Here is a 26147-nt window from a genome sequence, read left to right on the forward strand (position 1 = left end):
TAATTACTTCTAAATATAAATCAAACAGAAGCTAAAGAAAGAACAATGACAAAATTATTTAGACATGGAAGCCAGCTAGAAAATCTCCTTTTCCACCTGTCAAATTTTTATTATGAAAGCTTCCTTGTTAGCAGTGGGGAGTGTTTGGCCTCTGTCTTTCCTACTAGGTCTGACTAGACAAATTCCATAGCTACAACTCAAGAATTCACTCCATAAAGGTTGCAGGTGAGAGCCTAAGGTAGCCTCTAGAGATGCATGTTGTTTGGCATAAGTGATTAACCAACTTTCACAGAAATGAACATACAGACTAATATTTACTGGAAGCCAAACACTAAAGAAACACTGACAGAACACTGACTGTCCCTCCACTCATGAAGCTTGCAGTCTCCTGAGGACTACTGACAGAAAGGAAGGAAACAGACAATTAAAATAATTACATATTGTGATATACACCATGCAGAAAAGGAAGTGGAGAAATGAAAAATAATAGAGGTGGCTGTTCTTAGATGTAACCAGGGAAGGCCTTTTTCAGAAGAAACCATTTGAGATGAATTCTAAAGGGTGAGAAAACGTCATCTATTATAAGAGCACACAGACCATTTTGGACAGACAAGATAGCATATGCAAAAGCCCTGGGTGGAAAGAATTTGCGTTCAGGAAATTGAAAGAAAGGAATGGAGGAGACGTGCAGATCAGAGATGGGTGTGTTCACACTCTTTCTCTCTTCTTGCATTTCCCCCCTGTTCTCATTTCACCATCTCTTCGGGCTGACATTGGAGTAGGCATTTATTTAAGAATAAGGAACCCCCAAATGAAACTGGAGCAAAGGCCATCTATTTGCTTCCTTTGGTATACTAAGAGGTAGCTTCACGTCTCTAGGAAAAGATCCCACATGGCAGGAGGTGATGATGTAGCAGTGGCCAGTGGCCAAGTTAATGAGCCCAAGGCTGTGCTGAAACAGAAGTGGAATCCGGAAGTTCTTCTACGCCTCAGTAAGGAGGCGCAGGGTCTCCGAAGGACTGATAAATGAGCAGAAGCCTGCGGTCAACATACAAAAGCCCCTTACAGAGAGATTTAGGAACTAGAACAAACAGCCAAGGTCACACAATTTGGGTGAACTTTCTTGAGGTAACAACCTAGGAGACTTCTCCCAGGCCCAGTAAGGATTCTTCTGTAGGGAAAGACTAAGCTCTGTCAGCCTTTGCCCTAAAAACCAGCTGTGCACCCTGTGAGTTGCTGATTATCACAAAGGATGTGCAGTTACTGTAGACTCTCCAGGTATGTATGAGGCTGCGCTGCAATGTCCTCTATTTTTATTTTTTGCCACCCTCTTCCTATCATGCCTCATGCAACACTGCTGATGCTGCACAACAGAGGGTGCCACCCCTTTTTGGAAGTCCAGACTCAGCACTTCCACAGGCTTCTCCAAGGCCGGAACCTCACACCAGCTGGGTCGCCTACCTTCCCGTCTAAAGAGGGGGTGACAGGAAGGGGAGCTTTACATGATTATAAAAGTATGTATACACAATAGGGTTCAGGCAAATCAGGAATACATTCTGACTAGGGCCCGAGACCCACCTTTGTCTCCAACAAGTGGGGCAAACTATGACGTCTCTGTGCTTCTGAAGGACAGGTTGCAACCTGATGAGCTCAGATGATTCTGTTAGTTTTATGTTCAACATATACATCATTGGTGACTCCCAAGGATAAAGCACTTTTTCTAGCTAGGTTGGTTTGAACTTTCCAAGAATATGAATCAAATCCTTTCTCCTACATCTACTTATTTTTATACCCATGCTGAGAGAGCAGTCTGTTTCTCTCAAGTTTGTGATGCATGGTATTCATGGCAAGAATGGTAAAGCCAGCCTTGTTGGGTGGTTACCTGCATGGAGGTGCTCTTCCTAGAGGGCTGAGCAACTCACCATGTCACTCCATAACCCCGCCAGCTCTTTGTATGTGGTTCTCTGTCATTTCAGAAAAAATACTTTCACACACAACGGTGAGAAAAGTCTGTTAGTTACAAAGTGGCGCACCCAAATCTGCATTCGATTAAAAAACCGTCTTTTTTTTTTTTTCTCCAGCGGTATATCTCTTATTACAGGCATTGGGAAATGTCATATTTTATTTTATTATTTCTATTCCTACCTTCAAACATTAACAAGACATAACCATGCAGTTGAATATTTTATTCTGTTTAACTCTCATTTCTAAATGTGTTTGAAACAAAAGCTGAAGGAGCAGGTAGGATGAAATAAATGTAGACAAATTACAACTGATAAAATGTAGGAAGTTAGGAAAACAAGAATTGGACAAATATTCACTGAGGGCCCGCTCTGCGTGGAGGACACAGGCTGAGCCAAACCAGCACACAGGGAAAAAAGTGTGGAGTCTGCAGGGTGGGGGTGGGGGAAGTGGCCACAGCAGGTTGGCAGATTGGCAGTTCCAGTCTGGACCCTTTTACAAGCATTTTCTGACATGTATTTACAACCTGCGAGAGCTCTGAACACTCCACAAAGCGAAGGTAAATACCATGAAGACCCTACTCCAAGGGATCATGAGTAAAGGGGGCGCCATTTGTTCATTCCCTCATCATTCACTCAGTGATGCTCTTGAGCCCTGAGCCTGCATTGTTCTGTGGAGGTGACATAGAGCAAGCAATGAAGGGCCAATGGCAACAAGAAGTCCCTGCTACGATGGAAGAGGTATTCTAATTAGGGAGGAGGGGTAAGAACAAAACAAACAAGCTTATCATATCAGCCTTTGAGAACTACAATGAAGAAACACAAGGGTGGCTAATGGGCTAAAGGATGGCAGAGTTGTTTTTTCTTGGGCAGAAAAAGCATCTCTGGGAGGGTACCTCTGAACAAGCCTTAGGAGCACATGGTGGCACAAAGCTCCAAGCCAAGGGAACAGCAGAGGCAGAAGCTGGTGTGCTGGAGATAGAGCAAGGCCAGTGCTGCTGGCTGGCCCCGAATAAGCAATAACAAGAGCAAAAATCCTCATGGGAGCTTCTAGGGGCTAGTTTTCCAATGAGAGTAAGCACTTTGAAACAAACTGTGTGAGACAGGAAGCCACTAGAGGGTTCCGGGCATGAGAGTGGCAAGAAAAATAAATGTAACTCACAGAACAGAAGAGAGGACAAAATACTGTAGGATGATAAGGATGAAGAGAAATCTCATCTCCCCTAGGACATCAGACAAGTTTTGGAAAGGAAGTGACTCTTAACTGCAAAGGACTTCATCTTCTTGGCCCAAATGCTAGAAGGATTAGCACTAGGCACTCACCCCACCCAGAGGCAGAGGAGCCCTAAGTGTAGACTAAGAAGAGAGGCAGAAAGAGACCTTGGGAAAGTACCACTGCCTAAAACAGGGACAAAGGAATGATAAATTGTACTTAACAGAGAAGGCTCCTATGAGAACTGGTTACATCCATTTGATTTGACAACTAGAAAGCTATAGAACAGCTCAATGAGAATAATTTCATTTCACTGGTGGTATATTCATAATTGTTCTAATTGTGATTTATAATAAGAAATATATATTTAGTTTTCATCCCCATCCTGGAACAGAGCTCCTAAAACCCTTGGAATTTCCTGTGCTGAGAGCAATAAAGGTATCTTTTGTTATGTTAGTAAGATGACTACTTTTGGAAAGCACTTAAGAATGAGCAATGGTTGCCTGTGGAGCCAACCATGTGATTACAAGGTTGAACTTTCAGTCCCGCCCCTGGATCTGTGAGGAGAAGAGAGAGGCTAGAGACTGAGTTCAACCCTCAATGGACAATGATTTAATTAATCATGCCTGTGTAATAAAGCCTCCATAAAAACCCAGGATGAGATCTTGACAGCTTCTGGGTTAGTGAATCAGAACATATGCACATACCAACATGCTGGGTTCCAAACTCCACAAAGACAGAGGCTCTTTTGTTCAGGACCTCATCTGACATTTCTCTTCATAACTGGTTTCTAGAATGCTGTGAGCTGCTCTAGCAAATTAATTGAACCCAAGGAAGGGGTTGTGGAAACCTCTGATTTATAGGCAGTTTTTCAGAAGAAAGAGTAACTTGTGATTGGCATCTGAAGTGGAGCCAGTCTTGTGGCTCTGAGCCCTTCACCTGTGGAATATGATGCTATCTTTGGGTAGATAGTGTCAGAATGGAGCTGAATTATAGGACATCTGGCTGGTGTCAGAGAATTGCTTGATATGAGGAAAGAACCCAGACAACATCAGAATTGGGTAAAGAACTGAAACAATGTGTTCAGATTTTTTTTAAAAAAATTAGTTCTTTAGCTCTCAACACAACGGGGCTTATGGGGCCTGCTTATCTTAAGCCTAAATCAATAATTCTAAATGTTTCAAACTGTCCAAATGTTATTCTATATTCACTCAATGATCAGCAACCCCTTTATGGATAGTGCAATTATAACAGTAACTAGGGAAAAAATCATATTCGTTGTGCAAGTTTCAGTAAATAAAGTCAACTCTCAATTTTCTGGATCAAAGATGAGAAATGTGCCTGTGCTCTTCACCCCAACCCTACTATTTAACTGAAGGGCCACTGTGCACCAGATAACTGAAAGTAGCCATTAAGGTATTTAATCTCACAAGTCTGCAAGTTCCAGAGGTCAAGTAACTTGCCCAAAGGCATAGAGTCAGTCAGAGCAGAATAGAAATTTAAATCCAAGTTTTTCTAACTCCAAAGTCCATCATCTTCTCAAGCTTGGTTAATTTCCAAAGCAAGACATATTAGACATTGCATTGCTCAGTGGAGTAGGTAATCTGTGGGCAGATAACTAACAATATAGGGGAGGAAATGAGCTCTATTTAAGAAATTTAACAACAAATGTGACTGGGATTAGTTTCCAAATTATATGACTAAAAAGAATGCCAGAAGGGAATCAATTAAATGACCAAAGTAGTCATGGTTTTTTCGTTCAGATATTTTCATATCTTTTTAAGGACACTCATGAAACGCAAAGCATGAAAGAAAGATCTTGAAAACTAAATAGTGCTAACTCTTAAGCATTTAATTTTGACTCTAAGTGTAGTAGAAGTCGACCATGAAGGACTATACATTAGGTAAAACAGACGAATTGTGCCCTCATGGAATGAGAAAAGGAAAGTTTAATCCAGCAGTGGGATACAGGGCAACCTGCAGGCAAGCATCTGTGGCTGGGAATGGTAGCTAAGCAGAAACTGTCATTACCTGGCCACACAAACTGGCACTCTTCCTAGTTAAATGGGAATGTTCAAGTTTTCACACTCGAGAGGCTTTCCTATTCAAGAACTTTTATTAGGCCTTAGTGATTGAATATTATAAATTATTGAATATGAAGAAAATGAGGTAAAATTTGGGTTTTATACAGACTAGTACAGGGAGGAAACAAGAAAAGAGAGTTGTGAAGCTGTGACAATAGTCAATGCTAGACTCTCAAACTTTGTTCTGTTTTAGTACCTAGACTAACCATTTGTTTCTACTTTCCAGTGGGAAAAGAATTCAGTGACAAATAAATAACAGAATAAATTCTGGAGTGGAATTGTGTGTGTGTTTCTGTGAATTTTTGCTTTAACGATAGGGACATAGACGTTATATATTGAACTATATTATAAGCATGTCTTAAAGTCTTGATATTTAAAAATTAGTAAGACGAATGATACATATACAAATAATTATAAACCATGAAATTAGCTGAGAAACCGACAATAAACCACATTATAATGATTAATTCAAAAAAAAATTTATAACAAAAAAGCAAGCACAGCAGTAAGAGAATATCATGACCAACGTGAGACAGCCAATTGCAAGTTATCTTCCTCCCAAATTACAGGGATTCCAATCACCTGAGTGTGAGTACACAAAATAGTAATCTTATAATATTGCCAACACATAGAAGTAAAACAAACAAAATTGAATATTTCAAAATATTTTGAAAACTCTAGTCACATATTGTTTACCAAAATTTCAAATTTTGTAGTCCTTAATAATTCACATAGTTTTGTATAAAAATGAAAATCTATAGAATGTTATATAATGTCCTGATAGCAACCAACATTGAGCACATAATATAGGCCAGGCAGTTTTTGAAATGTTGTGCATATAGTGACCTCATTTCATCATTATAAATTTATGAGACAGACATACTATTATTATCTCCATTTTACAGATGAGGACACAAGCACATAGAGACACACGGTTAAGCAAGCAGTGAAACTGACTTCCAAATCCAAGCATTCTGACTCCACATTTCACACATGTAATGACTAGGCTATACTCCTTCTAGAACCTAAATTTTTAAACCCATTCTAGACTCTTCAAGGAGGATCTGTGCAGCTCACTTGCAGACTGCAGATCATATTCTACGAACTATTTATAAGTACAGTGAGAGTGCAGACCGTGTGATGGAGTTGGGAGGGAGGAGTGGGAGTCAAAGACGGGCACTGGAGAAATTAAGAAAGAGAATCAGCAAGACTAAACGACTAGTTGTATGAGAGGGGTGAGGAATGGGTAAGGAGGGAGTGGAGTCCAGAATGACTTCGAATAAGAAGTGGGAGCTTTGGAAGCAAGTAGAAACTATAGTAGAAAAGCAAGTTTTTGGCTTGGGATGATGTTAAGTTTTGATCCATAGGCTTCAGAATACTTATGAAATATTCAGGTCAAGAAGCCAGGTAGGCACCTTGACTAGAGTAGGTAACGGGCAAAGTGGAGTGAAAAGGGCTGACCCATCCCTACCTCCGTTTAAATCATTCCTACTTGAGAAGGTTACTAGGATGAGAGACCAATGTGTGTATGTGGGGGCGGGGGGGGGGGAGTGGTTAAGATAAAGTGAGAACCATTTTCCTGGCATGCTGGGGTGTGAAATCAGGAGAGTAAAAGGTGGGACCAGAGAAACCACAAAGTACAAATGCTTACACTTCTCTCCCACCAGTCTCCTTATTGTACATTCTTTCTACAGACTCTAGGATTGTTGAGGGACTGTAAGTCACACAAGGACCTATTACCTTATTGAGTTTGTGGTTTTCGAAGAACCTAACGAAACGTAAAAATGCTTCTCAAGTTATTAATTCGGGGACTCTTCTCACTTCTACAAAAGTTAAGGAATTCTTTCAAGATGTAGTTAATCCTTTTAGATCTAGAGTTCAAGCATCACTGGGCTGGCTCAGTGTAAGACATCTTCATTAATAGAATAACTTGCTAGCTTCATCCCAAGAAGCCAAAGGGAGGCTAATAGAAGCAGTGAGGAAACAAAACAAACCCAAGAATGGAGAGTGCTTGCATTGTGTTTAAAACTAGTTATTAGCCATGACAGCCTATTTTGATCAGAGGAATACTTCAGACAAAGAATAAGATATTTTAGTTTGAGGTTCATTGGAATTTTGGGTGGTTAACTTCCTCCTTAACTTTAAGTAGCTAGAAAGACAGAAATAATGAACATATCAGTAAAATAGAAGGTTTTATGAAATTTTTACAACTAAATTTTTAACTTCTGAAATTTAAAATATTTGTTTTTTTCCTAAAATATTTTGTAATCCAATATATAAAAAAATTAAGATGGAACGTTTAAAAAATCAAAACATACTTCATCTAAAAGCAATGGCTAAAATTAGATGGGTTTACGTCTGGCTCCATTTTCTCAACTAAAATGTAAAAAATGAAAATTCCTTTCGATAACAAAATTAAAGTAATTTCTTAATGATTATAACTTTTCATTTATACGAAGTATGCCCTTTGAGGCTTAATTGTGAGTAACTGGCTTTCAGCTTAGCTATAGAGGTGATTAATCAATTCACTTATCTGATATTTAGCTTTCAAATATTTACAATGACATAAAAATAACCTTAAGGTAGGAATTCAGGCTAAGTATTTAAAAAGCAACAACAAAGACAAAATACTTACGATATGGCCTTTCAAGTGGATGCCCTGTTACACCACACCATCCAACTGGGTGAATGTCAGGGCTATCTGCATCCATCCAATAGTCATATTTGTGGTCCCAGCCATCAAAATGAACCTGTTTAATAATTAGAGTTTAGTAATTAGTTTCACTAGCCCTGTATCAAAACATTGGAAAACAGATCTCTGAAACTGAGACTGAAATTGTATTAATCACATATTACAGCTGAAACAGTGTTTAAAATGTGTTATCAAACAGCCTTATATTCTAGACACTAAAGACTACTGTACCAATTTTTCTAAGAAATTAAAGAAACTGGTAAATAAATAATCTGTCAGGGATTGGAATTTGAAGGGATAAGACCAAACCATTTTCCCAACTAAGAAACACTGTAAGGATATTCCCTGTCCTGGTAGTCACTGTAAGAACTATGTCAGGATCATCAATAAGAGATCCATACCAGCCTTATACTGATGGGAGATGCATGGATTAGAGTAAAAGGAAACAATAAATTTCAAGATCCTGAGAAATGAGGAAAGATGGAGCCACAGGAACAATGGAGGCAAAGAGAACAGACAAAATGTACTACTGATATAGACAAATTACTAGCTGTCTTAATAGCTATCATTGGACAAAGTGTAAGCTTTCAGGAAACCTGAGGAAGAAGCATGACCAAGGTCCAGCAATCTTATTGGTTATCATTGTTTTGCAACTTACCTACAAAACACACAGACACTACACATATATACATACAGATCTGAGAATAATTAAATTAAAATAAAAGCCAATTTCTGAAACAAAAACCAAATACTTATTTCTGAAACTTATCAAATTCCATGTTCCAGAAGATTCATATTGATTGAAAAAAATCAAATTTCTGCAGACAAAAACATCAGAATATTTCATTTTTATAGCTCTACTTATTATCTTATATATTTTGTTTCTATCAATTAAATGAAGAATTATCCCTTTCATCTAAAAAAGAAACCTCAAAATTTTTAGAAAAATCATATTTTAGATAAAAAGAGCAAGATGCTTAGCATTATAACAAAGCAACTGAAATGAAAGTTTATTATGCAGAGTACAGGGCAAAAACAAACGAACAGCAAAACTGTGTGTACTAAGTCCCAAATAAGTCCTAATATTTTTCTGAAGATCCATCTTTCTAAGCAAGTGGTTCTCAAAGTGTGGCTCCCAGACCAGCACCATTAGCATCACCTGGGCATGTGTTAGAAAAACAAATTCTTGGGTCCCAACTAAATCCTCCTGAACCAGAAATTCTAAAGGGTGGGGCCTATCAATCTCTGTGTTAAAGTCCTCCAGATGAATATGATATATGCTAACGTTTGAGAATCAATGACCTTAGGAATAACTTTCAAAAGAATATTTCTACCAGATTTAGGCTTCTGGACTTGACAGACTGTCCGTTCACAGTAATATCTAAACACTCTAGACACAGACAAACTGCATACTACTGTCAGTACTAGGTAGTTAAATATTCCAGTTTTGAAAGGCAAAATTGGCATTCTTTTCTAGAATGATGTTGGCTGCTTTGGACTTACCAATAGAAAGAAATTTATGTAAGTGTGTATAATGAATGGGGTGAAGAAGAAATAGAAAAATTTCTCAAGCTTTAATATTTCAACCTATCTAATTTCAGTGTCCTCTTTTAAGTAATTTTTGTTTCTATTTCAAAACACTCTCTAAGCACAAACAAGACAGGCCAAACATTCCAGCAAGATTTTGCTTCATGAGGTAAGGCCTTTCTGTTTCAGCTGTTGTGCTTGGACCTGGGAATCCTACTGGGAAATTTAGGTCTAAAACTGAAAAAGTAAAAAGGTAATATCCTAACAAAACTTTTGAAAGCAGATGCAATATTTTTTATGTACTCTATTCAACATTTTCCTTTATGTTCATTAAAAAATCTTAAATTATCCTTTCCAAGGCTGTATATAATTACTTATAATGAAAGCATGGGCATTAAAATTACCCCCTCTTAATCCAATGATACAAAGGCTGTCTAAATATATAACCCAAATCTGTTCTCATATACATCTTTACAAAAAATATTTTCATGTTTTGCTTTTCATATTTCTGAAGTGAAAATCCAGTTTTAAGAATTTTAATCAAATGGTCAAGTTAACAGAGGAGATTGGCATTTTAAGAATATTTACAAAGAATCCTTCTGTAAAGCAAATAATCATTTTGAAAACCGAATGATCTCCAGCACTGTATTTCCTATATTTATGACTTTTTCACACATTTGAGTTTCTACAATGCTGAACATATACATGCTTTTTGCTCAGACTCTAATAAACTAGGAAACAAAGGACAGATAACTGAATCAATCACTGTCTCAAGTTCTTATCCTTAAATGAACAGTGATATTTCCTGATGGTACTAACATTATATGCACGAGTTATTTACAATTATTAAAATAACTTAGACATTTAAGAACTAGATCAGTACATAAAAAGCTAAGGATACACTCCCCAATGTAAATCTAAAGCTGTCAATCATCTAGACTGACATACTCTTCTTGGTTTGCTTATCATTTACTGCCCAACACCCACACTAGGAACTTTCCCCTGAGCTTTGTCACTTTGCCCCAGTTATCTTTGCTGCCTCCATGATTCTTCACACCATGGCTAACACATTGTCAGAACTCAAAAACCATTGGCTAAATAAGATGCATGATGGTAATCATCATTTCTGGCTGTTCCTTTGGGCAGTTGGTAAATAAGCAGTTATTTTATCTAGGAACACTGGAGCTAAACTGAAGCCTCAGTCACAACAATTTTATCAGCTTAAGTGATTATTATATTTACTTGCTCCTGCTAAATAGTTTTAAATTTTTTAACTTCCATTTTAACAGGCTTATTGGATATGTGTATTTTACTGTTATGGCCTCTCATCTATTTTAAAGGCTTACGGTGAAACATTATAAGCATATATATGATGTGAACTTATTTACAAAAAGGCTCTACTATACCTGAACTCCTCTAGTTTTTATTGAATAAATTTTCAGTTAACTAAACTTAGCCTTAAATTTCATTCTAGGAAGAAGAACTGAGTCTCTATATATTATCCCAATACCACTTACTCATAACCATTGGTGCTAATAAGACTACAGAAAATTTTACTTCCTATGACATAGGGCTCTGTTGTGGGATGATGGAGTGGGGGGATGCAGGAGTGGTACCAAAGCCAGACACCTGTTCCACTGTGGGACACGCCTTCACAACATACTACCATTCCAAGAGCAAGAGTGTTGGTATGGCAGAGGGACTCACTTTTATTGTGTGCTTACACATTCTAGGCATAGTTGTAAAATATATAGATTGTCACTTAATGTTCACAATATGCTGTTTTCATAGATAATGAAAGGAACCATTTTAAGAGGTTTGCCGAGATCATACAGCCCATAAATGGCAAAACCAGACTGAAGCTGAGAACGGATTACTGAGAAAACCATACAAGAGTATAAATTGTGATAATATTTGAGACTACTGTACCTACGAATCTATTGTAGCAGAGGTAAATTACACTTTTAAAATATAAAAATGTAAATGACATTTTTAAATTTTAAAGTATAATGAAAATAACCTGGAATAACATGGGGCTGCAGTCCAGAATTACCTATACTTTTGCATATTAAACATTAATTCCACAATAAGCCAATCTGATTCCATATCTATCTGGGCAAGAACAGAGGGGGAGGGAATGTGAAGGTAAGAAATTATAACAGAAAAGTATATACTTTTGAATTTTACTCTCACATATTTTTATTTCCATTTTACATATGATGCTATGGAGATACACAGGGATTAAGAAATGAGTCTAAAATTTCCAAGTCATTGTGGTTTGAAAACCCTCCTCTCCCCCTGGCCATGAGCCTGAACTACCATTCAGTAGTTCTGGAACTGGTGGCCCCCACGTTCTTTCTCACTGCTTGCACACTCACTCTTGGTAAATTATCTCAATTCTCTTTCCCTGCTAACCTCTCCATGAACCCATCTGCTCTTTCAACAAATGCAATTGTTTCTATCTTCCTACTAGTCCACTATTATGATAACTATTATAGAAAAAAATATTTTAATCATTAAATTGGAAATTTAATAGTTTTCACTACAGCTATTCTAAAATTTTCATTTTTCAAGGTCACTGCCCAAATTCATCACATTTCTTGGACAGTGTTTTTCAAAAGTTAGTAAGCAAAATACCAACTAATTCTTTGCTCCCCAGCAGGACTCTAATTCATTGGGGAAGGGGTCAGAAATGATGCCTGGAAATTGCATTTTTGAATGACACAAACTAAGATTATTCTGCTGAAGGTGATTTTTGAATAAAACTTTGAAGTGCTTCTTTAGGGTACTGCCATGGTAACAAGGTTGTTAACCAACTGGACCTGCCATCAAATTCATAGTTCTATCAAAAGCAATCAAGAATAACCTAACTTTTTAAAAAGATCATAGCTCTTTTTTAATTTTGTAAGACAAGAAGCCCAAGAGAAACTTGGTTGAAGCTCCAAGGCAGAAGACATTCAACTCCAAATGTTTCCATTTGTGATAAATGTTTATGTAAGGTTCCAATTCCCTATGTCTATGGTTATTGGTATAACAAATACAATTAGTTTTTCCCATAAGATATGTTTTCCCCATGAGATCGCACAACAAATATAAATGCCACATTTCTAACAGAATCCTCAGGGCTTTAATTCTTGTTAAGAAATCCTTAAATATTTCATCAGCGTTAGGCATAACAGCCACATTCAGGGCTCCATGGCCACATGTCTGTGGGTAATGTCTCAGGAAGAAAAACCTTTTTCATAAGCAGTGTGAGGACGAATAATCTCAAAATCAGTTTACAACATAATTAACATAAATATCTTCGTAAGCTCTGCCCTAAGATAGGCAGAGTACTAGCATGGAAGCGGCACACACCACATGGTCATTGTGAACAGAAAGGCCATTTCCCTTCCGGTTATTCACCCAGTTGCTGCTCTTTCTCTTCCGTTCAGGACACCGGCCCTGGCAATGGTCATTGTTTCAACATGTGCTCTCCATTTGTTCTGACATTCTGAACTTCTATTTTGGATCCTATATAAAATCATCAAGGTTTTTCTACTAAATCATACATCATTTATATTCATTATTGGTAAACCACCAACTCAAAAAGGACTTGAGCTGCTTACAGTAATAGAAGATAGGATTTCTAAACAAGAATAGTAGGACATGAGGCATATGAAAGAGAAGAAAAGCTGACTGTATCTCAAGTGACCAATTAATTTTTTGTCCAATCAGGACATTATTGAGAATGAGAGTACTATTAATGATTACACAATTGAAACAGGCATAATCCAGGATTATCCCAAGGTAACCCATGATATATAATTACTCTTGGAAGTCTAAGGGTGATTGCTATAAATAAGTCATACCCAGAAAACCAATGGCAAAAGGGAAATAGTATACAATTCCAAATATAATATGTAAAAACCACACCAGTTAGTCTAAAGTTCTAAAATTTCCACTTATAGACATTTATTGTGCAGACATTTATATAGGAACATTGAATAACACAATGGGCCATATGATATAGTGCATGAATAAAGATTTATGTCACTACATAATATTTAACTACATAGGTGGTATCAGCAAAATGGAAATGCATATATAAACACACATATAGGTATACTTTCAAGCTGAACACATAATGAAGCACTATTGCTAAAATTTTTGAAGGCATGAGTAGGTTATATATTTTTCCTATCCATTCTTATAATTTATCTATTAGTACATCAATTTTATTAATAGCAAGTTCTAAATTAGTCATATAAATGTCTGAGAGGTTTTTTTTTTTTAATCATAATCGAGTGTTGAATTTTGTCCAATCTTTTTCTGCATCTATTGATACAATCATGTGTTTTTCCTTTTTTTAGCCTGTCGATGTGATAGGTTACATTAACTGACTTGAGATTGTTGAACCAATGCTGCATACCTGGGATAAATCCTACTTGGTCACGGTGTGTAAATTTTTAATACATTGTTGATTTTGATGTGCTAATATTTTGTTGAGGATTTCCACATCTATGTTCACAACAGCTATTGGTCTCCAGTTTTCTTTTCCTGTAATGCCTTTGTGTGGTTTTGTTATTAGGGTTAATGCTGACCTCACAGAATGAGTCAGGAAGTTGTCCCTCTCCTGTCCTCTGAAGGAGACTGTAGATAAGTGGTGTAACTCTTTCCTTAAATGTTTGGTAGAACTCACCAAATACTCCATCTAGGCCTGGTACTTTCTGGTTACCAATGACAAGGGTATTCATACTCAGAGCAAATGTTTGTCAGACCTAGATGCTTTTTAGCAAATGTATTTAAAATATCATTTCTAATGATTTGTTTAGTCTCTTTATTAAAAAATATCTCAGTATTTCACTCCAACATTACTCAATTCAAAGGTTTTCATCCAAAAAGTCAAATCATAACAGATGAAGATCTTGGCTTTATTTCAACGATAATACCTATGTTTAGTAAGTTTCATTTACATACTGATTATATTTGTGTCCTTTGAAGTACACTGGGTCATTAAAATAAATGTAGTACGTTGCTTCTAATGGACAGGAAAGGGAACTCAAAGTATTATGAATTTAAAATTCTGTATAAATTGCTCATGTTTACATGTACCAGACCCTCTGAAACAGGTAATTCATCCAGTTGACTGCAGGAGCCTTCTCTTTTCGTGTATAACTGAGTAATTATCTCAACCAGCACAACCCATTCTGAAAATGGATTAAATTTCCATAGAAAATAAATAATGTTCAAGCCAGTGAATAACTTTCAAGCAACAGAGCAGAATGAATGTTTGTAATTAACATGTCTGCTCATGTTTTATTATATATTTGTTCATAATTCAACACCAGAAGTTTAAATTATTTCTGTTAAATCTATATTTGTTGTCTATAGGGTTCTTGGTACAAAAAAACCCCCAAAAAACAACTATTTACAACCTGGCTTTTGCCCTCTAAACCTTGGCATGCCATGATAACTAAACATAATGTAAATTAAAAGCATCATACAAAGATCTAATCATATAGGGTTAGTTTTCCACTTTATTTTAGATAAATGCCAAAAATAAATCATTATTTTTTTAGCCAGAAACCATTTCAAATATTTTCATACACATGTTCCTGAATATTTATGCCTATCGATTTATTCTCTATCTTTCTCCCATTTTTCTACTATGAAAGCCTGAGCCTAGAATCTGAAATCAGCAACTACTGGCCTTCACACAGATCATACACCAGTCCCACTAACCTGCACAAAGATCATAGACAAAGGTATTAATAATTAACTAATTATATTTTAAATTACACGTATAATTATATACAACTATATTTTAATATTATTACATATATATTTATACATACCATATAAATATTTATGTAACATACAATAATATCAAAAGTTTATACATTAATTAATCATTTAAAACTGCAATAGGTACATTAGGAAGTTCTACTTATGGTTAGGATGTTGAACATCAGGAAAGATCAATTAGGAGTACTATGAGAAACTAACTACTACAAAACTATAAAACCTATTTTTAAATTAATTGTGGATGCAAAGAAGTCCAAGTGATATGAATGCCAGACAAGGCGGGGCCTCTTCCTAAGTGAGCAAAGATCATCAGAAGCTTCACAGAGAAGCAGAGGATCAAACCTGACGTGGGTAACAGGATTCTGCTGGAAGAAAAAACAGCCAGTGGAGTGGTCAGAAGCCATTATGGGCCAGCTAGATGGACTGGGATCTTGAGGAACCCCAGATCCGAAGTCACTTCTCTCCCAGCTGGGCGCTGCCATGTGCCTAGTGGCACAAGGGGCTGTGGGGAAAGGCTGCGAAGCAAAGAGATCTCAATCTGCTGGTCCTAATCACTAGAGACAGGGACTGTACTGCACACAAAGGTCCTTTTTCTCAACATTTGAAACGAGAAATGAAAACCAAACCTGCACCTATCCCAGACCCAACTCTATTCCTAACCAGATCAAAGCAATCAGTCCCTGTATTAGTCTCCGAAGATTGCCATAACACATTTAACAAACTTAAAACAACAGAAATTTATTCTCTTACAGTTCTGGAGGCCAGGAGTCTGGAATCAAAGTACTGACAAGGCTGTACTACCTCTAAAAGCTCTAAGAGAAAATCAACCCTCACTTCTTCTAGCATCCCATGGTGCCAAGTATTCCTTGACTTGAGGTTGCATCACTTCACTCTCCTCTGTGTCTTCTCTTTCTTATAAGGACACCTGTTATTGGATTTAGGGCCCACCTGGACAATCCAGAATGATCTCGTCTCAGGATCTTTAACTTAATTACAAATGCAAATACCTTTTTCCCAAATAAGGTCACAGTCACAGGTTCTGGAGGTTGGGAGGTAGATTTGGAGGGCCATCATTCAAACTACTACAGTCCCTCACACTAGCTTCCTAATAGAAGAAAAGGCATGGCCTCTCAGAGGGAAACTAATATATATTTTAGTCTCTATGGTTCTTTTATACACAGCATCCAGCATATATTAAAAATTACAAGATGTAAAGAAACAGGATAATATAACTCAGAACCAAAAGAAAATACAGCCAATAGAGGCAAACCAACAGATGAACTGGATGTTAAAATTAACAGTCAAGAATATTAAAGTAATTATTTTAAATATATTAAAGAAAATTTTAAAAAAGATAAGCCAAGTGGATAGAAAAATGAAGAAATTAAACAGAAAAGTGTACTCTCTGAAAAAGAACCAAATGGATATTCTAGAATTTAAAATGCCATATCTAAAGTAAAGAATTCGTAGAATTTGACCTCAGCCACCAAGCACCCTGAGCTGAGAGGCCAACTGTTTATGATCCTCTGGAAAATGGTAGCTGCCCAGAATCTGTAGAACTTAACCCATGCCCCATTTGCCCTTGGTTATGTGGAAGTAATGGCAAGGTGTAGAGCCAGATGAGAGGTAGAGCAATCAGGGGGATTGGTTATAGATGTATAACCAATGTACTATATATTTGAAACTAATAATAAAATAAAATTTAAAAAAAAATTTAATTTAAGAATTTGTTGATGGAGCTTAATAGCAGGCTGGAAACAGCAGTGGAAATAATAAGAAATATGAAAGACAGATCAACAGAAATTACCTAAATTCAAGTACAGAAAGAATGAATGCAAATAGAACAGATCATGAGAGATTTGGTACACTCTCAGACAGTCTAATGCAGAAGAATTAAGAGACAGACAATGAGCACAGTGTTTGAAGAAAAAATGGCTGAGAAATTTCCAAAATTTATGATGACCATCAACCCACATACCAAAAAAACTAAGTTAATTCTGAACATGAAAAATACAAAGAACAACCCACCTAGGCACATTGAGTCGAAATGAAAATGAAATACCTAGAGATTGCCAGACTAAATGGAAAGCAAGACTCAACTATATTTTGTTTTTTATGTTTTATATCTGCTTAATTCTATAAAGATACATAGGTTGAAAATAAAAATGTTGAATCAAAGAATTCTGACAAAAGAGTACATAGTGTATAACTGCACACATAAGCATCTAAGAATAGGAAAATTTAATCTATGGTAAAATAGATGTCAGAATAATGGTTACCTCTAGAGAGGTATGGTTGGGGGTGTGGTACTGATTGAGGAGGGCTTAAGAGAAATTTGTTGAGTGATGATAATGCTTTGCATTTTGACCTGGATGGTAATAACAGAAATAGATATATATGTAAAAATTTATTAAGCTCAACACTTAAGATGTATACACTTAACTCTATAAATTATCCTTTATTAAAAAAAAAAGGAATGGGTCCACAATATTTACTACATTGTAGCATACTTGCTAGTGTGATAATGAAACAGATTCAGAATTTATAGAGCTCTAAACAATAACTAATTTATCCATTCAATACACCAATCATAACTAAGCACTTGCTACACACCTAGAACTATTTTAGATATTAGGAATGTATCAGCAAACAAAAGTGGGAAAAAAGCCTTTTGAAGCTTACATTCTAGTAGGGATAATCAGATACTATCAAGTAAGTGAAAATTTTAGTAAATTAAAAGGTGGTTTAAAAAAAAAAGCTGAAAAAGATAGAGCAGAGTTCAGAGACTAGGAGTGAGCCAACAAGAGTCGTTGCAATTTTAAATAAAGTGGCACAGGGAGGCTTAAAAGAATTGAGGGCATTAGAGATTAGGGTATATGGGAGAAAATGTTATAGAGAAAGGGAGTAGCCAGAGCAAAGATCCTGAGGCAGCAGCCCAACAAGTTTAGGAATAGCAAGAAGTGTAGTTTAGCTGAAGAAGGGTGAGCAAAGGAGAAAGTAGTAAGGGGAAAAGTCAGAGTGGTAACATTGCTGTCATATCAGGTAGGGCCTTGTGGACTTTGTCTTTTACTCTTGGAATAAACAGAGAGGCACTAGAGGGTTTTACACAGAAGAGTAACGTATCTGATCTGTGTTTTAAAAAAATCAGTCTGGCTGTTACGTTGAGACTACCAGGGATCAGATGGGAGGCAGCTAGGTTGAAAGTTGGTAATAAACCCAGTGAGAGATGAGGTGGTCTGGATTAGAGTGGTATCAGCAGAAGCGGTAAAAAGAAGTCTGTTTGTATGTATGTTTCAAAGGTAGAGCCAAACAGTTTGCTGTCGGATTTAAAATATTAGTTAAGATGGAAATAGAAGAGTCAAAGGTAATACATGTTTTTGACTTGAGCAATGGGAAGAATGAATTACCGTTACCTGAGATGGAGAAGACAGTGAGTGAGAAAAGTTTAGAAAAGATTAGAAAAGGTTTCAAATCTGGGACATGTCAAGTATGAGCTATCTACCAGATATGACATAGACATGTCAAGCAGGTAGTTTGATATGGGAGTTTAGAGTTCATCATATAGGTGACATTTAAAGCCCATGAAATTCGATGAAATTACAAATAAAGAAAATACAGTGGAAAAAGAGAAGCAGCCCAATAACAAGTCCTGGGGCACACCAATATTAGAGTCTGGGGAGGTAAGGAGGAATCAAAAGGAATCTGAGCAAGACTGTCGATAAATAAGTTAAACAAAGAGAATGTGGTATCCTGAAAGGCAGATGAAAAAAGTATTAACAGGACTGTAGATGACTTTTTCAAAGAGGTTCCCTTTCAATGGAAACAGAAAAATGAATGGAGAAATAGAGTCAGGAAATTATATTTTGAAGATAACAAAAATGCCACCATATTTGTTTGTTGATGGAAATTATCTTGTTGAAAGAGAAAAGCAGATAATAAAGGAAAGAAGAGTAAGTTGCTGACATGTGGTTGAGGAAGCAGGAGTAGGTAAGACTGGACACAAGGGAAGGGGCTGTCTTTAATGGGAACATGGAAAGTTCATCTGTAACAACAGGAAGGCAGGCAGGGCATACAGGGGACAGGGAGATGGATACATGTGGTGCTGGAAGCATGCAGAAGTTCTATTCTGATTGCTTCGAATTTTCTTGGTGTGATACATACAGAGTAATAAACATCATTAGCTGAGAACAAGGATGAAGCAAGAAGAGTAGGAAATTTTAGGAGACAGAAAAAGATATGAAATAGTTATCTGGGAGAATAGGGGAAATCAATAGATTAGGGAAACATGATACACAGTCAGCATTAAGGTTCACATAACACATGCATTTGTGGTTGTACAGGAAATCCAGTTGGAAGATTGAGTGCATTTTTTCCAGCTATGTTTAGCTTCATGAGGCAAGTACAGAGAGGGCAGAAAGTCAGATTATGCCAAGATTGTCGTTTTGATAAGAAAGTAAAGTGAACTGAAAGACAAGGAAGCTGAAAGTAAATGAAATGATCTGATTTTTATCCAAACAATGGCATAGTTCACTACTATTCCAGCAAAAGCAGAACATCTAACAGAAAAGTCTCTCTCCCCACCCTGCGCTGTGGCCGTCAACTTGGAACCCCTGAGGCACAGAAAGTCCTGAGGCCAGTAAGGGAAACAGGCCCGAAGTGCCTCCTCCCTCCTGGGGGGAGGGCAAGAATCTGCAATGATGATGCAGCAGACACAGGCAGTTAGGAGAGCTACAGAGGAACCCTGAGCTCTATCCTGCACTAAAGAGCCCTTCCTGTGCGGGCAGGTCAGGGGAGAGCCCTCACTGTCGCATTAGAGAAGCTGCTCCTTGAAGCACAGGCCAGCAGAATTGCTGGGTCCTTTCAAAACAGATCCACGTGGAAGCCAAGTTCCACCTCTTGCTAGCCAAGTGACCTTGGGCATGATACTTATACAGCCTGACCTTCGACATCCTCACCTACAATGGAGGTAACTGTGCCAAATTTGCCTAAGTGTAAGTTTTCCTATACTTGTAATGTATGAAAGTGCCTAATGCAGAGTAGGCATCAGTAGGGATCATGGATGATGATAAGCATGTGCCAATGGAAAAAAAAGATATATTTGAAAATGACAGTGACAGTAGGGTGAGAACAATACAATTCATCAGGAGACCACCATCTGAGGTTTAAGCTGATCAACCATCACTGTCTATTCTGGCACTGAGAGCAAACCCACCTGAGTTGCACTGGGAGACCTGGGCCCTCAGCAGTGGGTGGTCCAAGGAAGGGAGGCAGGTTCTCCCCTGGCCTTAGAATTCCCTGTCATCTGGCTGTGTGGAAGTCCCGCAGTGCCTGTGCACTCCGAATATGGGGTGTCTAATATTTCATCCCTTACTAGGCACTGGATTAGTTACTTTTATAATTACATGGTAAAGCTAAGAGCTAACTGATTTCCCAGGGTTTTCTGTTTGGGGTTAGAGTTACCTGCGGATGAGAGCAGCTGCCATGTGTCATGTGACACAATTCTATCTGGGGCACACACATTGGAATGAATCAATCTCTTACAAGTCTTAGACTGAGGAACATAAATACAAATGTATACAAACAGCAAACTCAGAAAAGCCTCACCAATTTTTTTGCAGTTAAAAATGGCAGAAATTTATTTTTATTATGAAAACATTATTTTAGGGGTAAAATACTTTGTTGCCGAGGGGAAAACGTTCTTAAAATTCTACACAATCTCTGCTCCTGTTCAGTTTAATTTCTGCAGATGCTTGTTGCTTATCTGATTGGCCTTATTAGCTATCCCATAAAGCCTGTTTTTCCTGTGCTAGAAAAATAAAATGTAACTTTAAAGAACTCTTCAAATCAACCCAGAGCAGACAAAATAAGGTTTTGGTAGACATGGACAGTCAGCAGATGACAAGCTGCGCAGGCAAAGGACACCTAAGAAAGGCCAGTGTCAGCCACATGGGACCAAGAAAGAAGCCTTATTAATACCATCGTGAATGGTGAAAACACCAGGACTTTCTGCACCAGAGATAACTCTCAACAGCTACTTTTAGGCCTAATTTTCTAGCTTTATCGATCACTCTAGGCCCCACTTGGCCTTAACTTTTGGGGGAACTTTTGATTTTGAAGATATTTCTTAAGGAATATTTATTAAGGTTCTTCTGTTGTGAGCTAAATCCAGGGCTAACCTAGCACAGGTAAAATTAAAAAGGAGGCAGAATTTATTGGCTCTCTGAAATGGGAGGATGTGTGTAGTCCTGACAATAAGCATCACTGAATCCAGGGTCTCAAACAATATTGCCAGTCTTCCTCCTGCTCCCTCACTCCCCTTTCCTTCATATTTTTCTCTATTTCTCTCTCCAGATCTTCCTCTGTCTTTGTGTTCCACCTCTCCTTCCCAGTGTGGGTATTAGCCTTTCCTCCTAAAAATGGACTTTCTCCATTTAGATGTGACAAAGCCACTAGCAGTTCCATCTTCACATCATCCCAGTACAGTGACCTCGAAGGCAACAGTCTTCCCGACTGCTTGATCATGGGGAGGGTTTTGATGGGGTCAAGAACCAACTCCTAGATCCATCATTGTGGCCAGGACTTAGGGTCCCCTGAGTGGCCCAGTATTCCCTCTGGTGGAGATGTGGAATAGGGCTGAATCTTTCTGCCTATAGTTGTAGAGGTGTGGAACTGCTCCTGATGTATGCTCATCAGCATCACAGTTCTGCCATCCTTCCAATACTCTGGAGGGTGGCAGTCATAGCAAATGAATGCGTGTCTACAGAAATCTGGGTCTGGCAGGAGCATATCTTACCAAGTACAAGTCTACTCACTTATTTCCAATGCCTTACTTAATTCAAGCTGTTTCTTTGATCCCTCTTTCTTCCTTGATGCCACTGCGATCTTTCAAGTTAATCTAAATACTACTTTCATCTTTCTTCAATCTGTCCCTACAGCTATTTTATTGCCGATGAAAAATCACAATATTCATAGTAGACTCATCTTCACAATGAAAATGCGAGGAACACAACTTGAACATAACATAATCCCTGCACCAAGCTTACCTCAGGGCTGCAACCACTCATCCTCAACACTAATAAAACAGTTATTTTTGCTATATTATCTTTTGCATTTCTCCATCTGCTAATCTAATTTGTTCCCTGTTTATAATGAGATTTCTGATATTTATCAGAGAAAAATAAAACACTATTTCAAAACCCAGAAATTCTGTACTACTCTCAATATACTAAATTTATTCTAATCTCTATTGAGATTTCAAGTCTAACAGAGTCTTTTGCTTTATTTCTGCTTCTTATGTCATACTCTGACCATTGGTTGTATAATAAATATTTCTAAAGAAGTGAATAACTGTAGGTCTAAAAACATTAGTTTCTATTGTGTTTTTTAACTTATGTTTTCCTTAGTCTGCTTTTCCCTTGCAGCCCACTTGCTTTCAGTTCAGCAAATTCAATGCCACTCCAAAAACGCCTAAGTTCTAAAATTTCACAAATCAGCCAGAACGGCAAAGAAATGACCACGTGTTATAAGAAGAATTGAGATGAATGTCTCTCAGCCCTTTCAAAAAGGACAGGATACCCACTGTCGAACTGACAAGGAATTTAAATATTGACAATGCTGCTGCGCTAGTCATGTGTAGTACTGGAGAATAATTATTAAATTACCGAGCTGTAGACATATTCATCTACTTATGATGCTCATCATCTTGAAAACATTTTATAGTAGAAACAAAAAGGTCAATTTAAATATTTAGACAATTTTGAAGCTTGAAAATTAATCACTGAGCAATTATTGATTTTGCCTAGTGATTAACCAGTTTCTCCTCTCATCTGAATTCATTTTTGGTTTCCAAAATGGGAAAAATATGTTCAACCATCTAAGCTTGTGATATTTGCTGGTAATGTTAAAGAGAGAAGAAACTTGACCTTCAGACACAAGTTGACAGAGAAGACACAAGGATAAAGTTTGGATGATCCCAAATCTAATAAAGGAACAGCTTCCTAGGAGCAGCTAATCAGTACTTTTGCCCTGCAGGAGGCTTCTTTGGGTGGGCTACTTGCCACTGAATGCCCTAGATCTACACTCTCCAATATGACAGTCACTGCCCACTTGTGGCTATTTCCATTTAAATTAATTAAACTTAACTAAAATTAAAAATTCAGTTCCTCAGCCACATCCACCACATTTCAAGTGTTCCACAGTCTACATGTAGTGACTGGCTACCACAATGAAGAGAGCAGAGAGGATATTTCTATGACTGTAGAAAATTCTACTGGATAGCCCTACCCTAGAATATTTGATTACTCTTCAGGGATTATTAGTAGTAAATAGGAATACAATTTACCACCTAGACACTAAGTCCTCTCGTCTTGAGGTGGGAGGAATGGCAGGATCGGGGGGAGGTTTTAGCCATGCTCTCCACAGTCCTAAGCAGAACAAGGAATCTGAAGGATGAGGGGTAGACACTTCGGGTCACAGGGGGACCTCTACAACCTTATTCTTGAATAAAGGCAGTTTTTAGAGGCAAATGAAATGGAAACATTAAAATGAGCTGCAACAGAAGGGAATCACTGTTCTGTCAGAAAATTGGCTCATGGGTGGTGATAGGTAAAACTAATGATCAGAATAAAACATGTGTCTGGACTCTCACTGTAATACTTGAGCCTCAAGGCAACTAAAGAGCTTCAGCCTGTGTGGCAGCAAGGCACCAAGCAGGAATGCCAGCAGAGTGAAGGATAACCTGCCTGGCAGGAGGAAGCTGCCTCAGAAGCCACTGATGGAACCTCAAATAGAGCAAGGAGTGGAGAACAGGTGCCAGGGAGCACGCTGCAGAGGTCAAGGCTGCAAGTTTCCTGAAGGCAGAAGAAAGTACCATGGTGTAAAATTGTTTGTTCACTAGAAATCTTGATGCAACTGAGAAATAATCAGTGTGGAGTACAGCAAATGAGAAGATGTAACAATATTTTGTATATTACAGCATTTTTCAATTTGGAATTTGGGGGTTGTGTATTTGTTAAGATAGGCCATACTAATTCACTGTGGACACTGTGGGCCCAGGCTGCCAGAGGAGCGTGCCTCATAGGCTGGGAAGCAGAGAGATTAACTTGGGTTTCTGGATGGAGAGGCGTAAGCCAAGCGAAGTGAGTCACCCTCAAAAAGCAACGTGGACCCTTCATGCTGCTGGTAGTTTCTGACATTAAAGTGACATTTATTTTAAGAGAAGGAGGTTATTATTACTAGAAAATTGCCGGCAACCATTACTATTCAGAATTCCAACCATTTATTATCCATTATGTATCCATTACCATTCCACAGTAACACAGTTTGTCATATGTTATTAGTATAATGGCCTCATAATGGACTTTGTTTCTTTGACACCGTTATAACTGCCATGGTTCACTATGTCAATATTCCAACAGAGAAAGCATCGTATACAATGAAATAATGCATTCCTTCTTAGCTATGCTTATAGTTACCATGTTGCTTATTAAAAATATATTAGTAATACAGAAGCACCAATTAATCCAATTTTCCATGTGGTGTTATAAATAGCTACTCTTCATATGTTGAGGGCATCTAGTTAATGCCAAGGATTAATGCACATTTGTTTTGATAAGTAATCCTTGATAAAGAGCAATTTACTGCCAGTAAACAACCTATCAGTATATTTTTATTGACAACTCATATTCATTCATTCAGCAAGTATTAAGCACCCATGAAATGTCAGGTACTACTCTATAGGCACTGGGGATATCAAGAGTACATGGGTAATCAAGGAGAAAAGTGGTTGTTCCATTAGCTTACATTCTAGTGGCAAAACAGATGATAAAAACAACAACAACAACAACAAGTAATCATAACCATAAGATAACTATAAGTCCTATGATGAAAATTAAATTTATGTAAGAGGAGAGTGAATTGCTTTAAATAGGAGCAGTGATAATGATCCCATTCCAGTAAGTAAAACTTATGAGTGAGTATGTTCAGACATGGATAGAAAAGTAGATTTGGTCATAGAGATACAAACAATCTTACTCTGCACTTCTTCTATCTCCCCAGTGAATGAGAAGGGTGCAAGCAAGAGAATCATGTGGTCCCCAGCAACATTTTTAAGATCACTTTGGCATCTTTATGTAGCATGGACTGACAGGATCTCAAGTAGATTCAAAGAGACCAGCTGGGAAGCAACTGTAGTGATTCAGGTGAGAGATGACGTTGGCTTTCATTAGGGTGGCTGTAAAAGACTAGGAACATAGTATTTGGAGTTAGAATCAATGAATACGGTGGCTGACTATATGTGATTGTCCTGAGATGAGCAGATTTTAGAAATGACTCCCAGGTGTCTGGTCTGAGCAATTTGGTGGATAAGGCTAACATTTATTAAGGTGAGGATGCCTAGAGAAAAAACAAGTCTATTTATTAAGGAGTTCATTCTGGGACATATTAACATGAAACACACAAAGTTGTCAAGTAACAGTTAAATGTATAACTCTAGAGCTCTGGAGAGAGGTCATAGTAATAGACACAAATTTGAAAGTTATTAGCAAACGTAAGGTACTGACAAGGAAGGGAATGAATGAGCTCACTTAGGGAGAGAGAACCGAACAGAGGTTCTTAGCCCAGGCAAAGATTTAAAATCATCTGAGGGAGCTTAAAAACTACCATGACCCTTGGGAAGCTTAAATACAAAGTCAGACTTCAGAGCCACTATTGTAGAAAGTAAAAGACAAAAAGGACCAAGGGCTTGGGCATGACATTAAGGAGAGAAGAAATAAGAATACTTCAAAGAAGCAAAGAGGTGGAGGAAACCCAGGCAAATTTTATTGAATAGAACCTACAATATTAATACCTCACATTCCTCCATAAGAAGAGAACAGATAGGGAAA

At 37.6% G+C, this 26147-nt stretch overlaps 1 protein-coding gene across 2 annotated transcripts in view; it reads right to left on the reverse strand.

The window, feature by feature from the left end:
* The window catches only part of L3MBTL4 (L3MBTL histone methyl-lysine binding protein 4), a 285078-nt gene that overhangs the window by 162854 nt on the left and 96077 nt on the right, over positions 1 to 26147 (reverse strand). For both annotated transcript variants that reach the window (XR_005649230.1, XM_039845772.1), the window contains exon 11: positions 7894 to 8008. Coding sequence is in view for 1 of the 2 variants with exons in the window: in XM_039845772.1 (XP_039701706.1) it covers positions 7894 to 8008 (115 nt within the window). In the remaining variant the exon portion in view is untranslated. The remainder of the gene's footprint in view (positions 1 to 7893; positions 8009 to 26147) is intronic.

Source organism: Pteropus medius, unplaced genomic scaffold (genome assembly GCF_902729225.1).
Source record: "Pteropus medius unplaced genomic scaffold, Ma_sr-lr_union100, whole genome shotgun sequence".
In the NCBI taxonomy this organism is placed as follows: Eukaryota; Metazoa; Chordata; class Mammalia; order Chiroptera; family Pteropodidae; genus Pteropus; species Pteropus medius.